At 36.6% G+C, this 20,543-nt stretch overlaps 4 protein-coding genes across 4 annotated transcripts in view; all 4 read right to left on the bottom strand.

Annotated features, from left to right (window-relative positions):
* LOC110709251 (probable 3-deoxy-D-manno-octulosonic acid transferase, mitochondrial) overlaps positions 1 to 4,883 on the bottom strand; it is a 36,736-nt gene extending 31,853 nt beyond the window's left edge. The window contains exons 1-2 of the mRNA XM_021887465.1: positions 4,490 to 4,883; positions 4,300 to 4,393 (exon numbers count right to left, since the gene is read on the bottom strand). Of these exons, the coding sequence (XP_021743157.1) occupies positions 4,300 to 4,393; positions 4,490 to 4,709 (314 nt within the window). The 5' untranslated portion in view covers positions 4,710 to 4,883. The remainder of the gene's footprint in view (positions 1 to 4,299; positions 4,394 to 4,489) is intronic.
* Positions 4,884 to 8,329: 3,446 nt separating this feature from the next.
* Positions 8,330 to 11,487, bottom strand: LOC110709250. Its single transcript, XM_021887464.1, has 2 exons — positions 11,282 to 11,487; positions 8,330 to 10,466 (listed from the first exon to the last, which is right to left on the bottom strand). The coding sequence occupies exon 2, from the start codon at positions 10,463 to 10,465 to the stop codon at positions 8,750 to 8,752; it is 1,716 nt and encodes a 571-aa protein (XP_021743156.1). The 5' UTR covers position 10,466; positions 11,282 to 11,487; the 3' UTR covers positions 8,330 to 8,749.
* Positions 11,488 to 14,905: 3,418 nt separating this feature from the next.
* Positions 14,906 to 15,361, bottom strand: LOC110709310. The gene has a single exon (XM_021887522.1). It carries the CDS (start codon positions 15,359 to 15,361, stop codon positions 14,906 to 14,908), a length of 456 nt encoding a protein of 151 aa, XP_021743214.1.
* A 257-nt stretch (positions 15,362 to 15,618) lies between these two features.
* On the bottom strand, positions 15,619 to 17,706 carry LOC110709309 (glutathione S-transferase T2-like). The gene is made up of 2 exons (XM_021887521.1): positions 16,857 to 17,706; positions 15,619 to 16,124 (listed from the first exon to the last, which is right to left on the bottom strand). The coding sequence occupies exons 1-2, from the start codon at positions 17,704 to 17,706 to the stop codon at positions 15,619 to 15,621; spliced, it is 1,356 nt and encodes a 451-aa protein (XP_021743213.1).
* Positions 17,707 to 20,543: the final 2,837 nt, after the last annotated feature.

The following is a 20,543-nucleotide window of genomic DNA, read 5'->3' as shown; positions in this document are numbered from 1 at the left end:
TAATCTGGATATTCCTGGCCGTCATGATTTTATACAGTGGAAATTGGATAATGGGTTACTTGATCTTCCGTTTTCTGGACCATCTTTTACTTGGACTAATGGGAGAACAGTTATGGACCCCACTTTTGAGAGATTAGATAAGGCATATGCTACTTCCCATTGGCTTCAGAATTGGCCGGCTACCTCTGTTCATCATCAGCCCATTTTGTTTTCTAATCATGCGGCAATTATTTTAAGTGACTCTTTGCCTTCTGATAGATACAAACGTCCTTATAGAATTAAAAACTGGTGCCTACACTCTGAGGATGTTGTTAATATGGTTCGGACTACTTTTGCTGAACATATCCCTGGGTCTCTTATGTTTTCCTTATCAAAAAGACTTTGTGTTCTTCGTCATCGTCTACTAGCTTGGTGTGTTTCTCATAAAAAGGCGTGGGGCATTGATTGGAAAGCTTTGGTTGCCGATGTCACTAATGCTTCTTTTAATCTTGATTCACGAAATAGTCGTTGTTTGTTTAGTACGTTTAGGAAGGAAAGAATAAAGAAGGCTGAAGCGGCATTTCTTTTTTGGAGACAACGAGCAAAAGTGAAGTGGGATGCGTTTGGTGATGAGCATTCTAAGTTGTTTTTTTCTGTAGTTCAGGCCCGGCATCGGAAGAACACTATTATGGGGCTTAAGGACAATGAAGGTTCCCGGGTTTCGGATGCGGGGGATATTCGTTCTTTGGTTCTCAGTTTTTACAAGTCCTTATACAATAGGAATTTGGATCGACCTTTTGAATTACCTTGGGATTCCCTTCAGCTCCCTTCTTTGTCTGATAGGCATCGTCAGTCCATGCTAACCCCCTTTTCAGCAGGCGAAGTCTCCTGATGGTTATACTTCAGCCTTTTTTAAGACCTATTGGAGTGAGGTGGGTGATCAGGAAGTGAATGCTGTCCAGTTCTTTTTTGCTCATGGTTATTTGCTTAAGGATTGGAATCGGACATTCTTAGTTTTGCTTCCTAAGGTAGATCACCCTGAACTTGTTTCTCAATTTAGACCAATAGGACTCTGTAATGTTCTTTATAAATGCATAGCTAAGTGTCTTGCTCGTCGTCTACGTTGGATACTTCCAGACATAGTTTCAGATTTTCAGAATGCCTTTGTTCCGGGTGGTTAATGTCTGATAATTGCCCGATGGTGCACGAGATTCTTTCATTTATGAATGCTTCCAAAGCCAGGAAACGTTTTTATACGGCCCTAAAGCTAGACATGAATAAAGCTTATGACAGAGTTGAGTGGGACTTTCTGTGTAGGGTTCTTCAGGTTTTTGGGTTTCCTCCCTACTGGATTCATCTGATTATGCAGTGTGTATCTACAGTGTCATACCAGGTATTGGTTAATGGGTCACCTACAGAGGGTTTTCGTCCTCAGCGTGGTCTACGTCAAGGAGATCCGCTATCTCCACACCTGTTTGTTTTGTGCATGGAGGTTCTTTCGGCTATGTTGCGTAAGGCAGAATCGGAAGATCTTTTTCAGGGTATTAAAATTGCTAGGGGGCTTCTACCATTTCACACTTGTTCTTTGCGGATGACTCTTTGCTATTTTTCTAGGTTTCTCCTCCTGTGAACAAGTGTTGAATGTGCTTTCTGCTTTTTGTGATATTTCAGGTCAAATGCTTAATTTGCAAAAGTCATTTGTCAAGTTTAGTCCTAATACTCCTGAGGATTACCGAGCTTATCTGGTTGTTTAAAGATGCGATCTGAATCTAGATTGGGTTCATATTTGGGGCTTCCTGTTGATTTAGGTCGTAGTAAATGCTCTGAGTTTGGTTCCTCTTGGATAAGGTGGCCAAACGTCTACAGGCCTTTACAGCTCTCCGGCTTTCGCCGGCGGCTAAGCTTGTTATTATTAACTCAGTGCTCATTGCCTCCTTTAATCACATCCTGTTTGTTTTCAAAATTCCTGAATCTATATGTTCCAGAATGGATAATTTGTTAGCCAGGTGGAAATCTTCTTCTTCTAATCGAGGATTGGCTCTTCGGTCATCGTCGTTGCTCCATCTTCCGAAGGGTTTAGGGGGATTAGGAATTCGTAGTATTTCCCCTTTTAACTCTTCCCTTGGCGAAGCAAAGTTGGCGACTTATTCACTGCCCTCAGTTGTTGGTTTCTCGGCTTCTGTCGTCTGCGAAGTATCCAACTCTTTGTTCTACTAACTCCTTCTCGACTTCTCGTCCCTCCTGGGGTTGTAGGGGTCTTATTTCGAGGATGTCCTTGGTGTCGAAGGGTTTGTGTTGGAAGGTTGGTTCAGGTTCTCGAGTTCGTATTTTAGAGGATTCTTGGGTTCCGGGGGGACCAATTCATTTTAAGAATCTTTCGTCCAAGTCGGTTCGACCGACTCTTGTTTCTTCTTTACTTGATCCGCGTTCTTGCGCGTGGGATGCTACTATTATTCACGGGTTGTTTGATTCTAGTTCTGCTGCTAGAATTCTTTCTTTGGATCGACCTATGCGTTTAATGGATGATTTTGTTTACTGGAAGTTTACTAGGGATGGAGTTTTTACAACCAATTCTTCCTCGTTGGAAAATATTTGGTTGTAAATTGCTGCACGACGCTCTTCCTTTAGCGACTACTTTCAATTCTCGAGGCCTCCCTGTTGATCCAGTTTGTGCATTTTGTCATGCGGATGTGGAATCTGTATCTCATACATTCAGGATTGTCCTGCTATCTGTAGTCTTTGGTTATCTAGGGCGTTGGGAATCCAATGGGATCTTATGCACTTTCCTTCGTTTAGTATTTTGTTCTCAGGTACAATTTCTCTTTTTTCGTCATCAAGAAATTGGAAGGGCATTGCTTCTCGTAATCACTTGAGGTTTAGGAATGCTGTTTGGTTGCCTGGGTCAATTGTTGGTTTGGCGTCAGATTGGGTTATTCGTAATATGCAGGCTCTAGATTGGAAGAGGTTTACGAGGTCTTCTAGTTCGGTTAGTTTGGAGGCTAGGCATGATGTCAAGTGGTTGTGTCTGCGGGGGTTACCTTATATTTCTCCAACGGCATGTTTGATTGTAGACGGGGCCTGGGATTGCTCTACTTATAGGGCGGGAGCAGGCTGGATAGTCCGTGATCTTCATTCTTCTGAGGTTCTGGGAGGTGGTTGTCGGGCTTTTATGGCAAGTTCAACGTTGCAGTCTGAGATTCAAGCTTGTATATGGGGTTTGGAGTATGCTATTCGCAAAGGTTTTTTAAAAATCCGGGTTTATACAGATTGTGCTGCCCTCCTTACTCTTCTTCCTCCTTCTGGCTCAATGGAAATTTCTGCTTGGTGGCTTATCCAGGAATTGCGGGCTTGTGTTCGGTCTCTTTTGGTATGTCATGTTTAAAAGGTTCCTCGTATGTGGGTTACTCCTGCTCATTGGTTGGCTGGTTGTGCTCGGCGACGTCAGTTGTTGTATTTTTTATTTTAGTTTTTTTTTGGGTTGACATTTGTTGTTTTGGTTGTTTTTTTATTTGATAGCTCTTTTGTCCAAAAAAAAAAATTGAAGAAGAAGAGGTAGCATTATATATCATCTAATTCATATCACCTATGAGCAAATTTGACAAATTTTCTTGTAGGGGGGTCATAGCATGTTCACTTTAGTCTCTTCCTTCAAAGAGAGACAAGTGTTCTCCTATTTTAAGTTTACCATGTCACATGAAAAGCCGACTCTTGTTATGCTAATAGGCCTAGATCACACCTTCATCCAGCCCCTTTTTGCTTGTAGTTCTAGACCAATGGTTTGAATTAAATAGTTTACGTGGTATTTTTACTCGTGACCTTTTTATCCCCATCCATCCAATCGTATCCCAAGAACTCATACCTGTGACCTTTTCATCTCCATCCTTCCAATCGTATCCCAAGTTCTTTGGACTTTGGAATACGACCAATACTTTTGTTAATTTTGTCATTTCAAGAAACATATTGTAAGGCAAATGGTTTCAGGATCAAGCAAAGATGATGACTTAAAGTTTTATTTGTTGTATTAGTATATTTCCAAACAATTTCTATAGTTTGTATTGCATTATTGTTGATTGAGCAAGAAAAAAAAAAAAAAAGGTACTAATTAGTTGAGAAAATTAGTACTCCGTAACCCAAATGGTTTCCTTCTTAATGACTTTCAAAATTTCGAACAAATTCATTCCAATTAGACTCCGAAAATGAATATTAAAACACAAAATTCAGAAAATTAACCTTGAAATCATAACCAAAATCAGATTTCACTATGCAGAATAAGATTTTCAGGCAATTGCAAAACATAAATTGGGTTTGAATGAAACTTACAATGCAGCAAGTGTAGTAGTAGTCATAAGAATGTTAATATCAGGTCGTTCTGTCAAACAACGTCGAATCACCGGAATCGCCGCCATTCCTTCTCCTATCCATTCATTCAACAAATTAAAAAATAAAATCCAAATTCAATTACAATAACATTTGTTTAATTCTTTGAACAACAATGGAGGAGAGAATAAACCTAGAGAAACGGCGTGAAACCAGAGAAGTGGACCAGGAGGGCGGTTGAGAGAAGGGCGGCCGAGACGCTCCGGCCATCGAAGAGAATGTTCTAGACCTCGGAATTTGCGAAATCGGAGATGAAGGTGGATTAATGGAGTTAGAGAAAAGGTTACTGCTCTGTATAATTTATAGATGAACTTTCCCTTCTCTCTCATCATCATCATCGTCGCCGATTTCATCTCCGACAATTTTTTGAATTTTGAGTGTGGGAGTGAGGAAGATTAACGGTAATGAAATGTGGATTTCTGAATTTTGAGAGAATGTGTTCGGGCAAATGCAGTTTGTGCATTTGGAATTTGAAAAGTTTCATTTTTATAGGAACCTTTGAGAAAGAATGAGTGTGTGTTAGTGTGTACAGTGACTACAGTTCAATAGTCCACTACAATAAATTTCAATTCAAACGGAAAACCTAAAAATGGATCGGACAAAAATGGATCGGACAAAAACGGATTCCATTCTACAAAAAATGTAATTATTCGTGTAACATCAAAGATGCACCAGGTTAGGCTACTCTAAAGCATAACATATTTTATGGTAAAAAAAAATTCATATCATGTAGGCACAACACGACACGACATGTTATTGTATGTGTCAAGCTTTTTATGTTAGGCATGTGCCGCCTTTACTTGATAAGATACACGCTAAAAAAAACTAAATTAATATAATTCAACATAGACATGCAGGCACAACATTGCCTAGTACGATGGCATGTGGGTTTGAGTTGTGCATGGGCCTCACCTTTTAAAAAATTTGGGGAAAGGTCTAATTAACCCCAAAGCATGTGGACTCGACGCACAACCATCTTTATAAAAAATGGTATGTATTTCGTGTAATATAACATGCTCATCAATCAGAAGATTAACTTCCCATAAATGCAATGCAAGTGTTCACCAATTAGATAGAGCTATAATCAATTGGAGTTAGAAAATTGGATGTATAATACTTGAGTTGAAACTATAACATTTTATCTTCCATCCAATCTATACCAAATCTTTTTAAACTAATTTTAGACCTTTTTTTTATTAAAATTATGTATCAAATCGTTCAAAATAGGTGAATTTATCCTCAAATATGCATGGAAGTTTTTATATTATGAAGTATTCAAATATGCCTTGAACAATTAGTTTTCTTCATTTTGTTTTTTCGGTTTTTCATATTGTTGTAATTTTTTAAAGATTCAAAATAGAATTTCTACTTCAAATCCAAATCAATTAGATCTAATCCTAGCATAATTAGTCCATTCTCTAAATTTTAAAATTTCAAATCATAAATCTTCAGTATGGTCTAATTCGATACATTTTTGGACTAGTAAATAACCCTATTTGGGTCACTTGGATTTGGAAAAGAAAAAAGTTCTTACATGTTCACCCCTCCAAAAAAAAAGTGACCCTTTGCAATAGGAAAAAGCATATATTGGAGTAAAATTTTTACACCTAAAAAAAGTAATATGGAGTACAATATAATTTTAACCCTTGAAAAAAGTATATACACTATGTTCGGAGCCATAAAATATTAAAATGACATTACAATTTCTTTAAATAAATAGAAATTATAAATCCTAAGTTAAGTTAAAAAAAAAAAAAAAAAATTATACACATTCATGTACTAAAAATCTGAGATTACTAGGAGCTTAGGAAGGTTATCAACTTAATATACATTTATACACAAGACATGTAGGCCTTCAATAAACTGTAATTTCATAACTTCAGTTTTTTCAGTGTTCCACTATACACTGGTGAAACAAGACTTACAGGAGTATTTCATGGCTGGTAGAGTTAAAATCCAGTACAATAGAAGGCAATGACAAAGCTCCTTGCAAACCCCAATTCAATGCCTAAAGTAATCGGAATTTTATCATATTGTAGAACAACAAAGACAGTTGAAAGAGGCTGATATCAACGATCTCCCATATTTACAGGCAGTGATCAAGGAAATTCTCTGATTACATCCTCTAGTCCCATTCCTTGTAGGCTTGCACCAAGAAAGGAGGTTTCTGTAGCACACAAGTTTTTTGTGAATACATGCGGAATTGAAAGACTCAGAAAGCTGGGATGATCCATTATCTTCAAGCCTGAGAGTTTTATAGGGTAAAATTATGACAGAATAAAATAAAGGAGCAGCAATATGAACTACTACCCTTTGGAGCAGGGAGAAGAATGTGTACAAGGAATCTGCTAGCTCATAATAATGTTAAATCTCAGATCAGGTGCTCTACTGCGCAATTTTGACTGGAACTAGAGAGTTGAAAGCCCCCTGATACAATTGATTGGGAGGATAAGATCAGGTTGACAGCACGAAAACTTGTACAGCTGAAAGTGATACCGAGGAAGTATTATGTCTAACTAAATTGCACCAGGAAATGAGTCATTTCTGTAACGATCAAACTCTCGTCGAGTCCCAAAAGGAGTATGGAACATCAAAAAAGAACAAAATATACACTTTTCTCATTTCTTCTTACACCCTTTCCTAACATTCTTGCCTTTTCTTTCTCTACCCGATCCAATCTTAATTCTACTTCTAACAATGGTTTTCAAGTCACGTGACAATTCCATGTGTGAATATCAATTTAGGATCAAAAGAGTAATAAATTAGGCAATCACAGGTTTGACAGGGGATAAGTGCTGAGCCTATCTAATTGAGTTATGTAAGCTACAAATTTAAACATGTCGAAATTGCTGAAGATGCAAGTTATAACAATAAAAATTGAGAATTATCCGTCTACCTTGATATGGTCTACATTTACTAGTTTTCATTCCACATAATAAGACTTTGTTTGCACCAACTCCTCTCCCTTTGTTCTATTAAACCATGTCTACGGTTTCTTCCTTATAAAGAAAGTAAAAGGCAAAAACATAATGCTCTTTTAGGCTTATAGCTTTCCCTTAAAAAAAAAGTGATCTTTCACATAATTATCAAGCAGATAAAGAAAGTTGGCATTTACATTTCAAAAGATAAAATTAGGGGCATGTAGTAATTCTAGTAATTTTGTAAGACATTTCCGCTTCAGAGCTCTCTGCAACAAACTTTAATACACTTAAGGTCCATAAACAAATAGTATGTCTGGTTAATAATTGACGGAAAGGGAGGAGAAGGATGGGAGAAGTAGGTTTGTATTTCCCCTTGAATTTTCTTTCTTCTTCTCTTCCCCAATAAATATCCAAATACAGAAATTTAGATCTGTCAATACACTTCCTCTTTCTTTCCCTTCAAGCACAATTATCCAAAGACATTATAATATACAAAGTATGAGTAGAAACATTCTTTAAAAAAAAAAAGTATTTATAGAAACACTCAGGTCCATGACAATCCAAAACTAAACCAACCAAAGAACAAGACAGCTAGGAGACCAACAACAAAGATGAGTAGCTATCTGAAAAATGCACTTCTCTTAATGAGAACCATAATGGTCTTCATCAGCAAAAACTTAGTACTAAAAACAGCAGTCAAAGTTGGGACATGTAAACCTACAAGGCAGCTCACAAAACTCATTATACCATCACCAGACAGAAGGCATTTTTGCCTCAGCACAACCACTAAAGGACTGAACGCTAAAACTGAGATGGCATGTGGAACAAGCCTTATATGATGTAGGTCTACAACAGAAACAAAAACCACCACTCAACATCCGAGTTTGAAAATTAAAAAGACATTCTATTCCTATCAAATGAAATGTGGCCTTCTCCCCATCTCCACCTTCCAACAAAAAAAATCAGCCTGTTTTACCCATCACATTAAAAACATTCAACCAACAAAAATATATATATTCAAATGAGAAATAAACTGAATTTGACAAGATAAGAGCAGAAAAGATGAAAATCTGCATAGTAGAAGCCAGACTGATACTTACACAAGTAAAGGATGTAAAGGAAGAAGACATCAAACATAAATTCTGAGGTTACACATCACACATCTCATGTAAAATATAAACTATGCTTTACAACAGTCTAATATGATGGCTACAGATTGGCAAGAAGAAGGGAGAAGAACAAGTTATGCAATCTAAGATACAGTTAAACAATGTATAGCTATTGTATAAAAAGATGGTTAACTCATCTGCTATTTCTGATGGATTCCTCGTTATGTGAAACAAAGGTTTCTCCATACAACTGAGTCCGGCATGGCCCTTTACCAACTTATAGTGAAGCTTCCAAAAATACAGCACTTCTCTGTATGTGTACCACTATCATTAGATAAACCAAGAAGGTCTGCCCCAATTTTATCAAGCATTGCAAGCAATAGTATCTGCCTGAATTGCATATTCATCATAAACTCGGTTACCATTCGCTTCCAAGAAAACCATCTCATTCACGTCTCTGCCAAATCTGTATAGATAGTTCAAACCCAACAAAAGTTCGATAATTGCAGCTTCAGCCTTTGATTGATTTGCAAAATACAAAGTCTGCACTAGAAGAAGATTCCCACGGGAAACAATATGCTGCTTCTCATAATTCCTTTCAGAGTGCCATCTAACTGTGTTATGCGCAAGAGGAGAAAGCCATTCTAACATTCTTGCTATAGCCAGACTCCATTCCGTAGCAAGGGCAGAATCATAGGCTGAGGAAGCAAAGGATTTGGTGTAAAGTTTTAGTCTAGCCCTCAACATGCTCCTTATGCTTGTTGTTAACATATCGTACAGATCCTCCCTTGCATCATGGGAAATCAGGTGAGGCGATGAAGCAAGCTTTTCAATTAATATAATAATATTTGCATAATGGAGACTTAAGGCAGCACTTCCCAGAGAAAATGGAGGAGTATTTGACAATATACACTGTGAAAGATAAACCGAGCTACTTGTGGGAAATGTGCTGTCATGAGAAGAAGGATCCAAATTGTTCAATTTTCCATCCACATCACTCAACACAATAGCTGCGGAACTTGAAGGCCCACTGCTTGTTGGCATACAGCTCTCAACTACTGGAGAATTACTTCCACCAATCATGCATCCTTTAAATGGCCCTGATTGAGCAAATCGTTTTGTGTTTAAAAATGGGAACTTTTTGTGTGGATTATGTTCATTCTGAAGAGTCTGTCTCTGTTGCCTTTTGCTAGCTCTCTTACTTCTGGTTGGCAATCCCAGTAAAGAGCTCGATCTAACCAAAGGTCCTGAATAAAAGATAGAGCTATGAGTTTCAGAGGGATAAACAGAAGATTGTACAAATGATCGACTCCGTATCAGGGATCCAGCTGTAGGCTGAAGCCCTGTCGTGTGATTTCTGTCCAAATATATCACTTCATTAATTCCAAGCAGAAATTTAAGCCTCTCAATTATAGTAACTAGACATCTTGACAGAAGCTGCACTATGTAATCATATGTCCTAGACCAAGGGGACATTTCTTGTAAGTTTTTCACCTCCTGACGCTGCCAAATGACCTTCTGCTGAAATTCAAGCAATTTTACTCGACTGGTTTCTGGATTGCACTGCATTCTTCTCAATGTTTGTTCAAGCTCCACCAGCACCTCCATCTCTTGATGCAATTGTGAAGTAGCAGCAACAAAACTCTCCAGTTTCTTAACTTTCTTCTCCATCTTCTTCCATCTATATTCCCATCCATACAATTCGGTAGAGTTCTCAAGAGGGCTGCTTAAAAGTTGGTCCAAACAATGATATACAGGATTAGAGCATTTCTTTCCTAACCTAGTGACAGAGTGTGCAGCGTACCACAAATTCTCAACGATTTCCGCAAAAGCAAGGTTCATGAGAAAGTTTTCGTCATCTGATACAAGTTTTACAATCCCGGGCGAGTTAATAACATCTTCCCTCAACTGCGATATATGATTATCACTCAAACAATTCCATAAGTTAGCAACCTTAGACATCAAAGTTGACACCTCAAAAGCTAGAATTCCCATTACAGCTTTCTCAGAATGCGAACCATTTCTTCGCGAAATCCCCCATAAACTACTAAACCAGGACTCTTTCACTCCACCTCCCATCCTACACAAGCATACCAAAAACAAATTGAATTTAGTATGCAACAACAACATAAATGTGAAGGTAACGCATAAAAAAACATGATTTATGCCCTAATACAGTCACTTTGCCAATATATGACCCTTATTAACTACTCAAATGCCTACCCACAGTCTTGCAGAATACCAACCACAGGTGTTTTTACTTGTAGGGCCAATGTATATGTAACTACAAAGTGCAAACTACTTACATGTCTCATAAACAAAAACACGAAAATGGATCGAATTTAACTTATTCCTATCAACCCAAATCTCTTCGAAAACATACCAGAACATATCCTAAAATCCAACAAAGGCAATAGAATACCCAGGGGCTCAAAGTGTTGCATTCAAGTTCAACAAATTGGTAAAACCCATAAATTTATGGACATAATATAATGAAATTATGAAAACGAGCTTTGACAAAATCAATAATTCAATGGCATTTCATGACAAACAGAAATTACTACCTAGTTCACTAGTTGAGCCAAATGAACAACTTTGACAATGCAACATAATTACTATCCAACTTACTTCAAATTAATTCTAATTCATGATATCACTTTAATCAAATTCAAATAATTAAAGGGGACAAAATTGAAACCAAATTATTTCCTCAACCCCACAATAAAAAAAGCTTTCTTTTAAATCAAAGCAAAACAGTGACCATTCAAACACACATATGAAAAAATAAACCAAAACAAACACCATTATTAGCAAAAACAAGCATAAATCTGAAATTAAACAAATTAACAGCCAAAACTAGTACTGTACTAAAAATGAAGTGAGGAAAAGACTAACCCAGAAAAGAAGTGTTCCTGAAGAGAGAGAAAATGGGATCCGACCCAAAAACAAGAAATGGGTAACCGTGTGGGATAATGAATTAATAATTGCAAAGTGAAGGAGTGTGTGAATGAGTGAGAAGTGATGATATGATACTGCCAACTTTATTATTGTTGCGTTCAATTTTGAATGAAAGGGAATGAAATGAAATGTCGTCCAAATTGTAAGGCCCACATCTATCTGTCTTTAAGCTTATAGGTTCATCTCTTTTTTTTACAGTAAAGCTTTATAAAACCAGGGGGTCACCGCGTCAAAGTATATCCCTTTATTTGGATATAGGCGGCCACAGCTGCTCACAAGGCTCCAATTATCTTCTTACTCTTTTCTTCTCGGATTAGTTTCACTGATTATATTGATAAAGACTCAAATTTGGTCCATTTGATTGTGTATGTATGCAAATATGCAATTACTTCCTCCGCTCATTAAGCTAAGCTTGGTTTAGGACACAATTACTTCCTCCGCTCATTAAGCTAAGCTTGGTTTAGGACATATTCGGTGTTAGCATTTGAGTAGCTTTTAGTGGTTTGGTCAAACCACAACTTAAAAAAAATGTAAGAGCACCCACAATGGTGGGGTGGCTCACAATTTTCTCTTCCCTACTTTTCCCCCTCCACATCATATTCCACTATCTTGAGTCACTCTCTTTATTTTTCCTACAATGGTGAGTAACTCCATTGTAGGCGTCGCTCGAAGTGTACCTACGTTAAAGCATGTGTGAATATGCTTGACACTCATAGAAAGTGAGAATTAACATATACGATTAGGGACAAGGAAAGTAGGGAGCCGCCAACAAGTTTTTAAGGAACTTGTAAACCGTTCACGGATCATAAAAGGCAACCACGATTAAGGGACAACGAAAGACAACAACGATTGAGCCGTGAAGGTTACACCCCATTCATAATCCATGAGATTACTAACTCCATGTGGTTCGGATGCACGAAAGGAGGATCGAGGATGATGGTACGAAGTGAGTTATGGAGTCACATTCGCCCGTATTGGCCTCTACTCGATTCTTATAGTGAAAAATGATTCCTACAATCTCAAAGGCATACAAACAAAATATTGAATTTGCTCCAAACTATTATTAGGCTAAATTGGTTAAATATTAATGCAACACATAATTCTAAAATATTTTTGATCACTTGAATTAAATAACAAGATTAAAAGGAACCTAAATCGGTTGTCCAAATTATCTTATTAGGCGTGATTTTCAATTACATATTTCCTTTAAACATGCAATATGGTGATCAATAAAAATAATAGAATAAACATTAATATTGGAAGCAGTTCAACAATAATAGTGTTAGTCAAATCAAATAATAATAAACCTAATCATGATATTAGCAATATTAAAAATAAAATAAGTAATTAAATTAATTAATTACTCACATTCCGCGCGTTACTTTAAATCGCTACATCATGAATAAATTGTTAGTAACTTCAATAAAATATATAAATCAAACAGAAATTAAATTAAATAAAAAGTAGAATTGATTTGGTCCAAACCCTCAGTTATGTGTACCTTTCATGCCTTGGTTTAAGGACGAAACCTCGGGTTAAGTATGGACTCCTTGGAGTGCTTAAGGGAAGAATGGTGTAATTAGGAATATAGGTTTAAAGCTTAGAATATGGGAGAGAGAGAATATAATAATTTTTGGTGTAAAAGAGAGAATGAGAGAAGGATTTGATGCCCCAAACTGCAGAAATGAGGGTCTTATTTATAGGGAAATTGAGTAGAGGGAACACACGGAACCCTAAAAAGATAAAAAAAAAAAAAAAAAAACCCTAAAAATTAACACCGCGACACGGCAGAAAACACCGTGACACGGTGCCAGGCACCGTCAGATGGGGGAAGGCACCGTTAGACGGGGGAAAATCTCGTGACGCGGTGGACAACTGGAGTGACATGGGAAATATTTGACCTACGGGTAGTGAAAACGCGTGAAGGGTTTACGCGGAAAAGACACGAGAAAAATTCCGTGACATGGCAGTGTCCACCGTGGCACGGTACAGTACACCGTGTCACAGTATGGGAAAATGCGGAAATTACACTGGAAAAGCACCGTGACATGAGAAATACCGTGTCACGGCAGCAGGTACCGTGTCACGGTAACAGGTACCGTGCCACGGTGGAATTTGACGCGAAAAAGCTTCAAAAATGGCACCGTGGCACGGTACAGTACACCGTGTCACAGTATGGGAAAATGCGGAAATTACACTGGAAAAGCACCGTGACATGAGAAATACCGTGTCACGGCAGCAGGTACCGTGTCACGGTAACAGGTACTGTGCCACGGTGGAATTTGACGCGAAAAAGCTTCAAAAATGGCACCGTGACACGATGTACAGTACCGTGTCACGGCACCAGCCACCGTCAGAAGGGGGAAGGCACCGTCAGACGGGGCACACTCCCGTGACACGGTGCTTTTGCACTGTGCGCGGTGATTCCAATTTTTTTTACCCGTTTTTAAAATCATTTTAACTTTTGATCCATAACTCAGAATAAGGCATATAATATATCATTGGAAATCTTATCAAGTCTACTTTCCAACCCAATTAGAATCAGGTCAAAATAATTTGTATATTTTGAGATATGGCCGTTTTAGTGGAAGGGTGTCGATTTTGGGCCGAGTTTAGAGTTTTGCTCATATCTTTTTCGTTATAGCTCGGAATTGGGCTTATGATATATGGTTGGAAAGATTATTTCAAGGACTATAAAAAATAATAATAATTTGATCAAAATTATATAGCCATAAAGTCGATTTCTCTCGGTTTTGCGATGTGGACACGAAAAGTGAAAAATAGGTTATGGTTTATGGAAATGAGCTAGAAATAGGATTGGTTCATGAAATATATTGGATAGAACATGGATTTAATCACTCCAAAGATTAAATACTCAACTCGATCAATAATGGTGATGAAAGGTGTTCATCATCGGGTTTGGTTTTGGGGAGACATTTTTAGGTGTCTACACCCACCATTCTCTCTCCTACTTTTATCAATACCTCTTCATGTTTTGTCTCTCCTACCAATGGAGTTTATGTTTAATTATTCTTCTAATAAACATATTAGTCGAACTAATGACATCTATAAGTTCTTGAATTTGTCATTGATTTAGTTTACGTAATAATTTTTAGTAATAATTATCAAAGTATTCGTAATAATGACATGATTAATTTAAATATTATTAAAAAAATATATTAAAGACTTAAATATTATTACTCGTAAAATAACAATATCACATTTAATTCATTACGGAACTGAAAAGAACATGGGAAAACATAACAATGAAAAAAAAACATTACATAAGAAAATAATTATCCGACTACTTGATATCGTTATTCATTATCAAAAAGACTCCATACGTGCTCAACCAAGTCTTTTTTCAATGACACATGAGTCTCCCTGTCTCGGACATTATTTATGTTTTCCATGTAACCCGCTAAACTGAGATTACGTAGTCGTCCTTCTCTCACAGTGAATGGTTGGTTAATATCTTGGTTTAAAGACCCGGCTATATTTTGAGGTTGATCAGTAATAAATTCAGATGCATCGTAATGCAAATAGTTCTCTCGCTCATCTTCAACAATCATATTGTGCATGATAAATGCATGCCATTATAATTTCCCATAGGATTTCTGTCGACCATGCGAGAGCTGGTTGTATTATTGCGAATTGAGCTTGTAACACTCCGAAGGCATGCTCAACATCTTTGCGATAACTTTCTTGCTTCCTCGTAAATAATCTTTGCTTAGCAGTTTGTGGAAGCTTGATGGCTGGGATAAATGCTGCCCATTTTGGATATATACCATCTGTAAGGTAGTATCCCATATTGTATCTATTTCCATTCACATTAAAACTCACTTCTGGGGCTCGACCTTCACAAATATCATCGAACATTGGCGACCGTTGGAGGATATTTATATCATTTAGTGAACCAGGTGTGCCAAAAAAAGCATTCCATATCCACAAGTCTTTGGAAGCAAGAGCTTCTAAAATTATGGTCGCAGTTTTACTTCTTGGTACATTCCTTTCCATGCACGTGGACAATTTTTCCACTCCCAATGCATGCAGTCAATGCTCCCCAACATACCGGGGAATCCACGAACATTACTTTCACAAAGAAGTCGCTCTACATCTAAAGGTGTTGCCCTCCTCAGGTACTCAGAAATTGAAAGAGGAGTTCAGCCACCTTTTAGGCTAGTTATTCATGTTGTTAGTTTAGTATTATTTTAAGTTAGTTTAAGCTTCTTCAACGTTTGCCTTAATTTATGTTGTTGTTCATTTTGTATGATTTAACAATTAACCCCTTCAACAAAGTGTTGGAGACAATCTCTTGCTGTACTTGCCGCAATTTTGAGATATTCATCAACTGCATCGGTTGCTATAACATAAGCCAACATCCTCATTGCCGCAGTGCATTTTTGAAAAGACGAAGCACCAAGTCTTCTAGTGGCATCAGCCCTTTGTCGAAAGTATTCGTTACTTTCACTTAGCTCCTCAACAATGCGCGTGAAAACGTGTTTACGCATGCGAAATCTTCGACGAAACATATCGTCATTATAAAGTGGTTTGGGACTGAAGTAGTCATTATATAACCGTGTATCATCATCTTCACGATCTCTTGGTACGTACCACCTTTGCTTCTTTGGATTGGGAGTGAATGGGACCTGAAAAGTAGAGGTAACAAGGGGGACAACAGCTGAATTGATCGCTTCCTCAATTAATTCCTCTTCCTTACGCCTCTGAGTAATTGATTCATGCCACTCAACATAGTCGTTCACCATATAATCGAAAATACCTGAACTTGATAAACTACATGAATTTAAGTCAGAATTCATTTTTTATATATGGTAAAAGTAGTGTTTAATGTGAGATTATTTTGTGAGGAAGGGTATTTTTGTTTGTGTGTTGAACTACAAAGTGAATAGGCCTGATATAGAAATTTGTAAATGATTTAAAAACAATTACAAATGAGATAATGTATGGGCACAAAAAAGTAGAAGACGAGATTTCTGATAAGGTTTTCAGATTTCCATCCAATTACAAAACAAAGCATGTATTGGCACACAACTCTAGATGATGAGATGTTCTGATCATTCTGATCATATATCCTAATTTCTATCCAATTATGAATTATTATATAGGCACGTAACTCTAGAAGATGAGATTACTGATAAGGTTTGCAGATTTCCATCCCACTGCAAACCAATGTTTGTTCACATATCTCTAGAAGATGAGATTAAAGAGTTTCTTCATTGACAAGTCAATGACTTCAATTATATTTAAATAACATTAATTAAAACAAGTTTTACATATGCTCTAAAAACAATTGTTAAATCATACAAAATGAACAACAACATAAATTAAGGCAAACGTTGAAGAAGCTTAAACTAACTTAAAATAATATTAAACTAACAACATGAATAACTAGCCTAAAAGGTGGCTGAACTCCTCTTTCAATTTCTGAAATAGTTGTTGGTCGTCCTCAGAGAGGTTTGGTTTTGCAAGTAGAACACTAAATAACTTGAACCTCTTTTCCTTTTTTTCTTCTCAACATCTCGCTCCTTTTGATAATCCAACATTTGTTGCGCTACATCAGCTCGCTTCTCATCAACACTTTTGTATTGTTCTTTCATCACATTCATCTCTAATAGGGCTTGAGTAAACGAATCTAAACTACTAATTCCAGAACTAGCTACAGATTTATCTTTTCTTTTTGCCTTTTTCACCCCATCTGGACGTCCACGCCGACCTGCTTCCGTTGGAGTATCTGGATCTGAACTTTTGGAGCTATCACTTTCACTAGTATTCGGCACTTGCTTGTTTGTTAGCCTCCATTTATCAGATTTTTTTAACACATCCCATATACTGATTAAAGTGAACTGGGCTCCGTTACATGATGCACTATACATTTCTTGAGCTTCAGTCATGACATTGTAAGTGTTGGTACCACTTGCATTTCTACGTTGTGCCGCAGCATAGCACCCAACCCATAGGCTTACATCTTTGTTTATTCTACCCCAACGACCTTTCATAGCTCTCAAGGTTCTGCGGCGGATAGTGGAAGAATTGTCTTTCCTAGCTTGCTCATACAAATCATATATGGATTTCCACATCATAGCCAATCTCTGATCAGTTGTTGTCTCCGGATCTTCATTCGCACATTCTATCCAAGCTGAGACAAGTGCATCGTCTTCTTGTGCACCCCACTTTGCATTTGACGAGGTGGTGTTGCTATCTTGCAGATCTTCACCATCAACGTCATCATCGTCATTTTCATCATCATTGACATTTCTTTCAGGAGGAGTTTTGTTGCTACTTCCATCTCCCCCGGGAGTTGTTGGACTGTTCTCCACTTGGTTTCCAACGTGTTGAGACATTGGGAACATTAAACCAGAAGAAAAATTTTGGGGAATTTGATTCATGAATTGTTGTTGGAATTGGTTAGGAAATTGTTGTTGAAACTGGTTAGGAAACTGCTAATTAAGATTTATAATTGGTCGGTTAGGAATGTTATAATATAAAATTCTTTGAACATTTGGATTAGCAAGACCATTTGGATCAAAGTGGAGATTAGCTTGAAAATTTGGAGAATAGGAACTAATTTGGTAATTTGGATTATTTGGGTTATGTGGGGAGTAGAAATTATTTCCTTGATTATTAGGAATATTAGGATCCATAATTAGGACTACTATTATTTTTTTAGGTTTAGATAATATATAACTTATCTTTTGTGGGTTAGTAGAGGGATGGTAAAAAATTTGAGTGTGAATAACATAGGCAATATTGGTCTCTTTTTATAGGCAAAAATATAAGAAAGTCGTTGGTAATTTATTTATTTATTTATTTATTTTTATTTTTTTTAATTCAGAGCAGATTTTTTTTTATTACCGTTGAAAGTTTTTTAAGAGATAAAATTCATTTAAAAATATAAGCTCCAACAACTATAAAATCAACGACTTCAATTTAATCAACACAAAAGTAAGTGGACACATGGCGAAAATCTGGCGGACTGCGTCCTCCCTGAGGCACGTCAGAAATTTCAATTTTTTTTTTAAAAACAATCAAACGGTATTGTTTTTCAGCAATAAATGGCAAAAATATATGAAACGCAACATTCAACTTCACGTGGGTTGAGGCGTCAAGTGACCCGCCAGAGAGGGCATCCCCAACTTATGGGTTACCCATGAGTCACCTCCTACAATGGTGAGGTAGCTCAAATGGAGGAGAGAGAGAGAGAGAAAGTTGTCGGGAGGGTGCTCCCCACCATTGTGGGTGCTCTAAGTGTTTAGCAAAGTAGTGGTTTGGGTAGCTTTTAGTGGTAATGGTAGTTTTTAAGAAAAGTTAGAAATATTAGCTTTTGAAATTAGAGGTAGCTTTTGAGGTATCTATTGAAAATTTTATCTATAGTATTAAATATGAAATATTGATTTTTAAATGTAACATCTAGTCAACTGCTACTTTACTGAACACTCTTACCTAAATTTTCTAACTTCACAGCTAACAGCTTGTTGACAATTGAGAGAGTGACAGCTACCTACACAACTGACAGCTACCTTCACAATTATATTTTTCCGAACACGCTCTTAGTGGGAAAAAATACACCTTTTAACTTTAAGATTAGGGATTCAATCCTCACATGAAACAATTTATAGGTGAGGATCTGTTATACTTCCCCTTTTACTATTAAAATATCTGACCTGCAAATATCAGATCAAAAAACCGTGAAAGTTAAGGTACGGTTAGAGTATTTCTCATCCATTTAAAAAAAATACACGTGGTTTGAAGGGGAGAAAATGCGCGCTATACTATTATTTCTTTTGACCCTGCCTTTGTCCCAACTGATTCTTTTTCCTTCACTACGTTATTATCTCACGAAATTTTTCCTCAAAAGGTTTTAAAGTTCAAAACCTTATTTTGGTATTTACTGTTGGATATTTATTCTGTAAATATTTTTTGTATTAATGAAGAATTACTTACCTAATGTAGAGTCGTGTTGTATGATAATTTGTATGAATATCGGATTGTATATTTGGATAATTGTAACTTTTCATTGATAATTGTTAATGTGAATAGTTGTGTTATTTTATTAACTCTTTAGTAGTTATAATGGATAATTGTGTCATTTCATTACTTACACCTTTTCATCCATGTTTCTTTGTCTATATATAATTGTTGGTTGTTTTGATTTATGGGGATTGAATATATTAGTTTTTAATTAATCTATCTAAATGCACATGCATATAGTTGCGGTTACTCTAAACTAGTTTGTTCACTGGTTTCTTATAATTACAATACCATTTTATAAGAAACGAAACCCATTATATCCTGGGAGACAAATTTTGCCTTTTTTTATTTTATATCTTTGTTGCTTTTCGTATTACAATATATTATAGTTTCTAAAGTTCATTGATGAATTAGTAATAGGAAAAATTAACAAGAATAATCCCAACTTTGCTCAATTCGCCCAAAATAATCCCAACTTTTGATTATTTTTTAATAATCCGGACTTTAATGTGCATTTTCTTCCAATGGTCCCAAGTAACCTTTAGCCTGTTGAATAGATAATTTTTATATATATATAAATTTAATTTACACGTGTCATTAATTGATTGGTCGAAAATAAATTTTTTAAAGAAAAGATAACTAATTACTAATTAACTTTTAACTAACAATTTTAAAACTAAATTTTTCTAAAAATAATAAAAAAAAAAATTTAAAAATAAGTAAAAAAATAAAAAGGAAAAATGGAAATAAACAATCCTACCTTTCCCCGAACTGAAAATAACAAACCCCCCTTTTGATATTTACGAGGCAAACCCACCTTTGTATGTCATCTTCTTTTAATGAACTTTTTTACCTACAACCTATTAAACAAGTTAAAATGTTTTATTTTTTATTTTTTAAGCCACATGTCGCTTCAAATAAAAAAAGTTAAAGACAAAAAAAAAAAACAAAAAAACAAAAAAAAAACCCACCACCCACCAGCCGCCCCTCAAGCCACCGCGAAACCCTAGCCCTTACCCTAGGCCCGCCAAAAAACCGGTCGGCTGCCACCCTAACCCCCAATACAAACAACCACCTCGCTGATCACCCCTAAGGGCCCTAACCTAAATCCTACCCCCGAATTAAAACCACCCCCTAACCCAAATCCTACCCCCAGCTCGAAACCACCATAACCACCACCCTTAAAACACCTGCTAGCCCTGAAAAAATC

This window comes from Chenopodium quinoa, unplaced genomic scaffold (genome assembly GCF_001683475.1).
Source record: "Chenopodium quinoa cultivar QQ74 unplaced genomic scaffold, ASM168347v1, whole genome shotgun sequence".
NCBI lineage: Eukaryota > Viridiplantae > Streptophyta > Magnoliopsida > Caryophyllales > Amaranthaceae > Chenopodium > Chenopodium quinoa.
Note: the sequence above shows the minus strand (reverse complement) of the source record. Positions and strands in the feature narration are given on the sequence as shown.

Excerpts from the sequence above, each read along its gene's own strand:
- LOC110709250 (XM_021887464.1), bottom strand. The coding sequence starts at position 10,465 with ATGGGAGGTGGAGTGAAAGAGTCCTGGTTTAGTAGTTTATGGGGGATT.
- LOC110709310 (XM_021887522.1), bottom strand. The coding sequence starts at position 15,361 with ATGGAAAGGAATGTACCAAGAAGTAAAACTGCGACCATAATTTTAGAA.
- LOC110709309 (XM_021887521.1), bottom strand. The coding sequence starts at position 17,706 with ATGTCTCAACACGTTGGAAACCAAGTGGAGAACAGTCCAACAACTCCC. Across the intron at positions 16,125-16,856 it reads GAAGAAAAAAAGGAAAAGAG|GTATTTTCGATTATATGGTG; the intron begins GTTCAAGTTATT and ends TATCAAGTTCAG.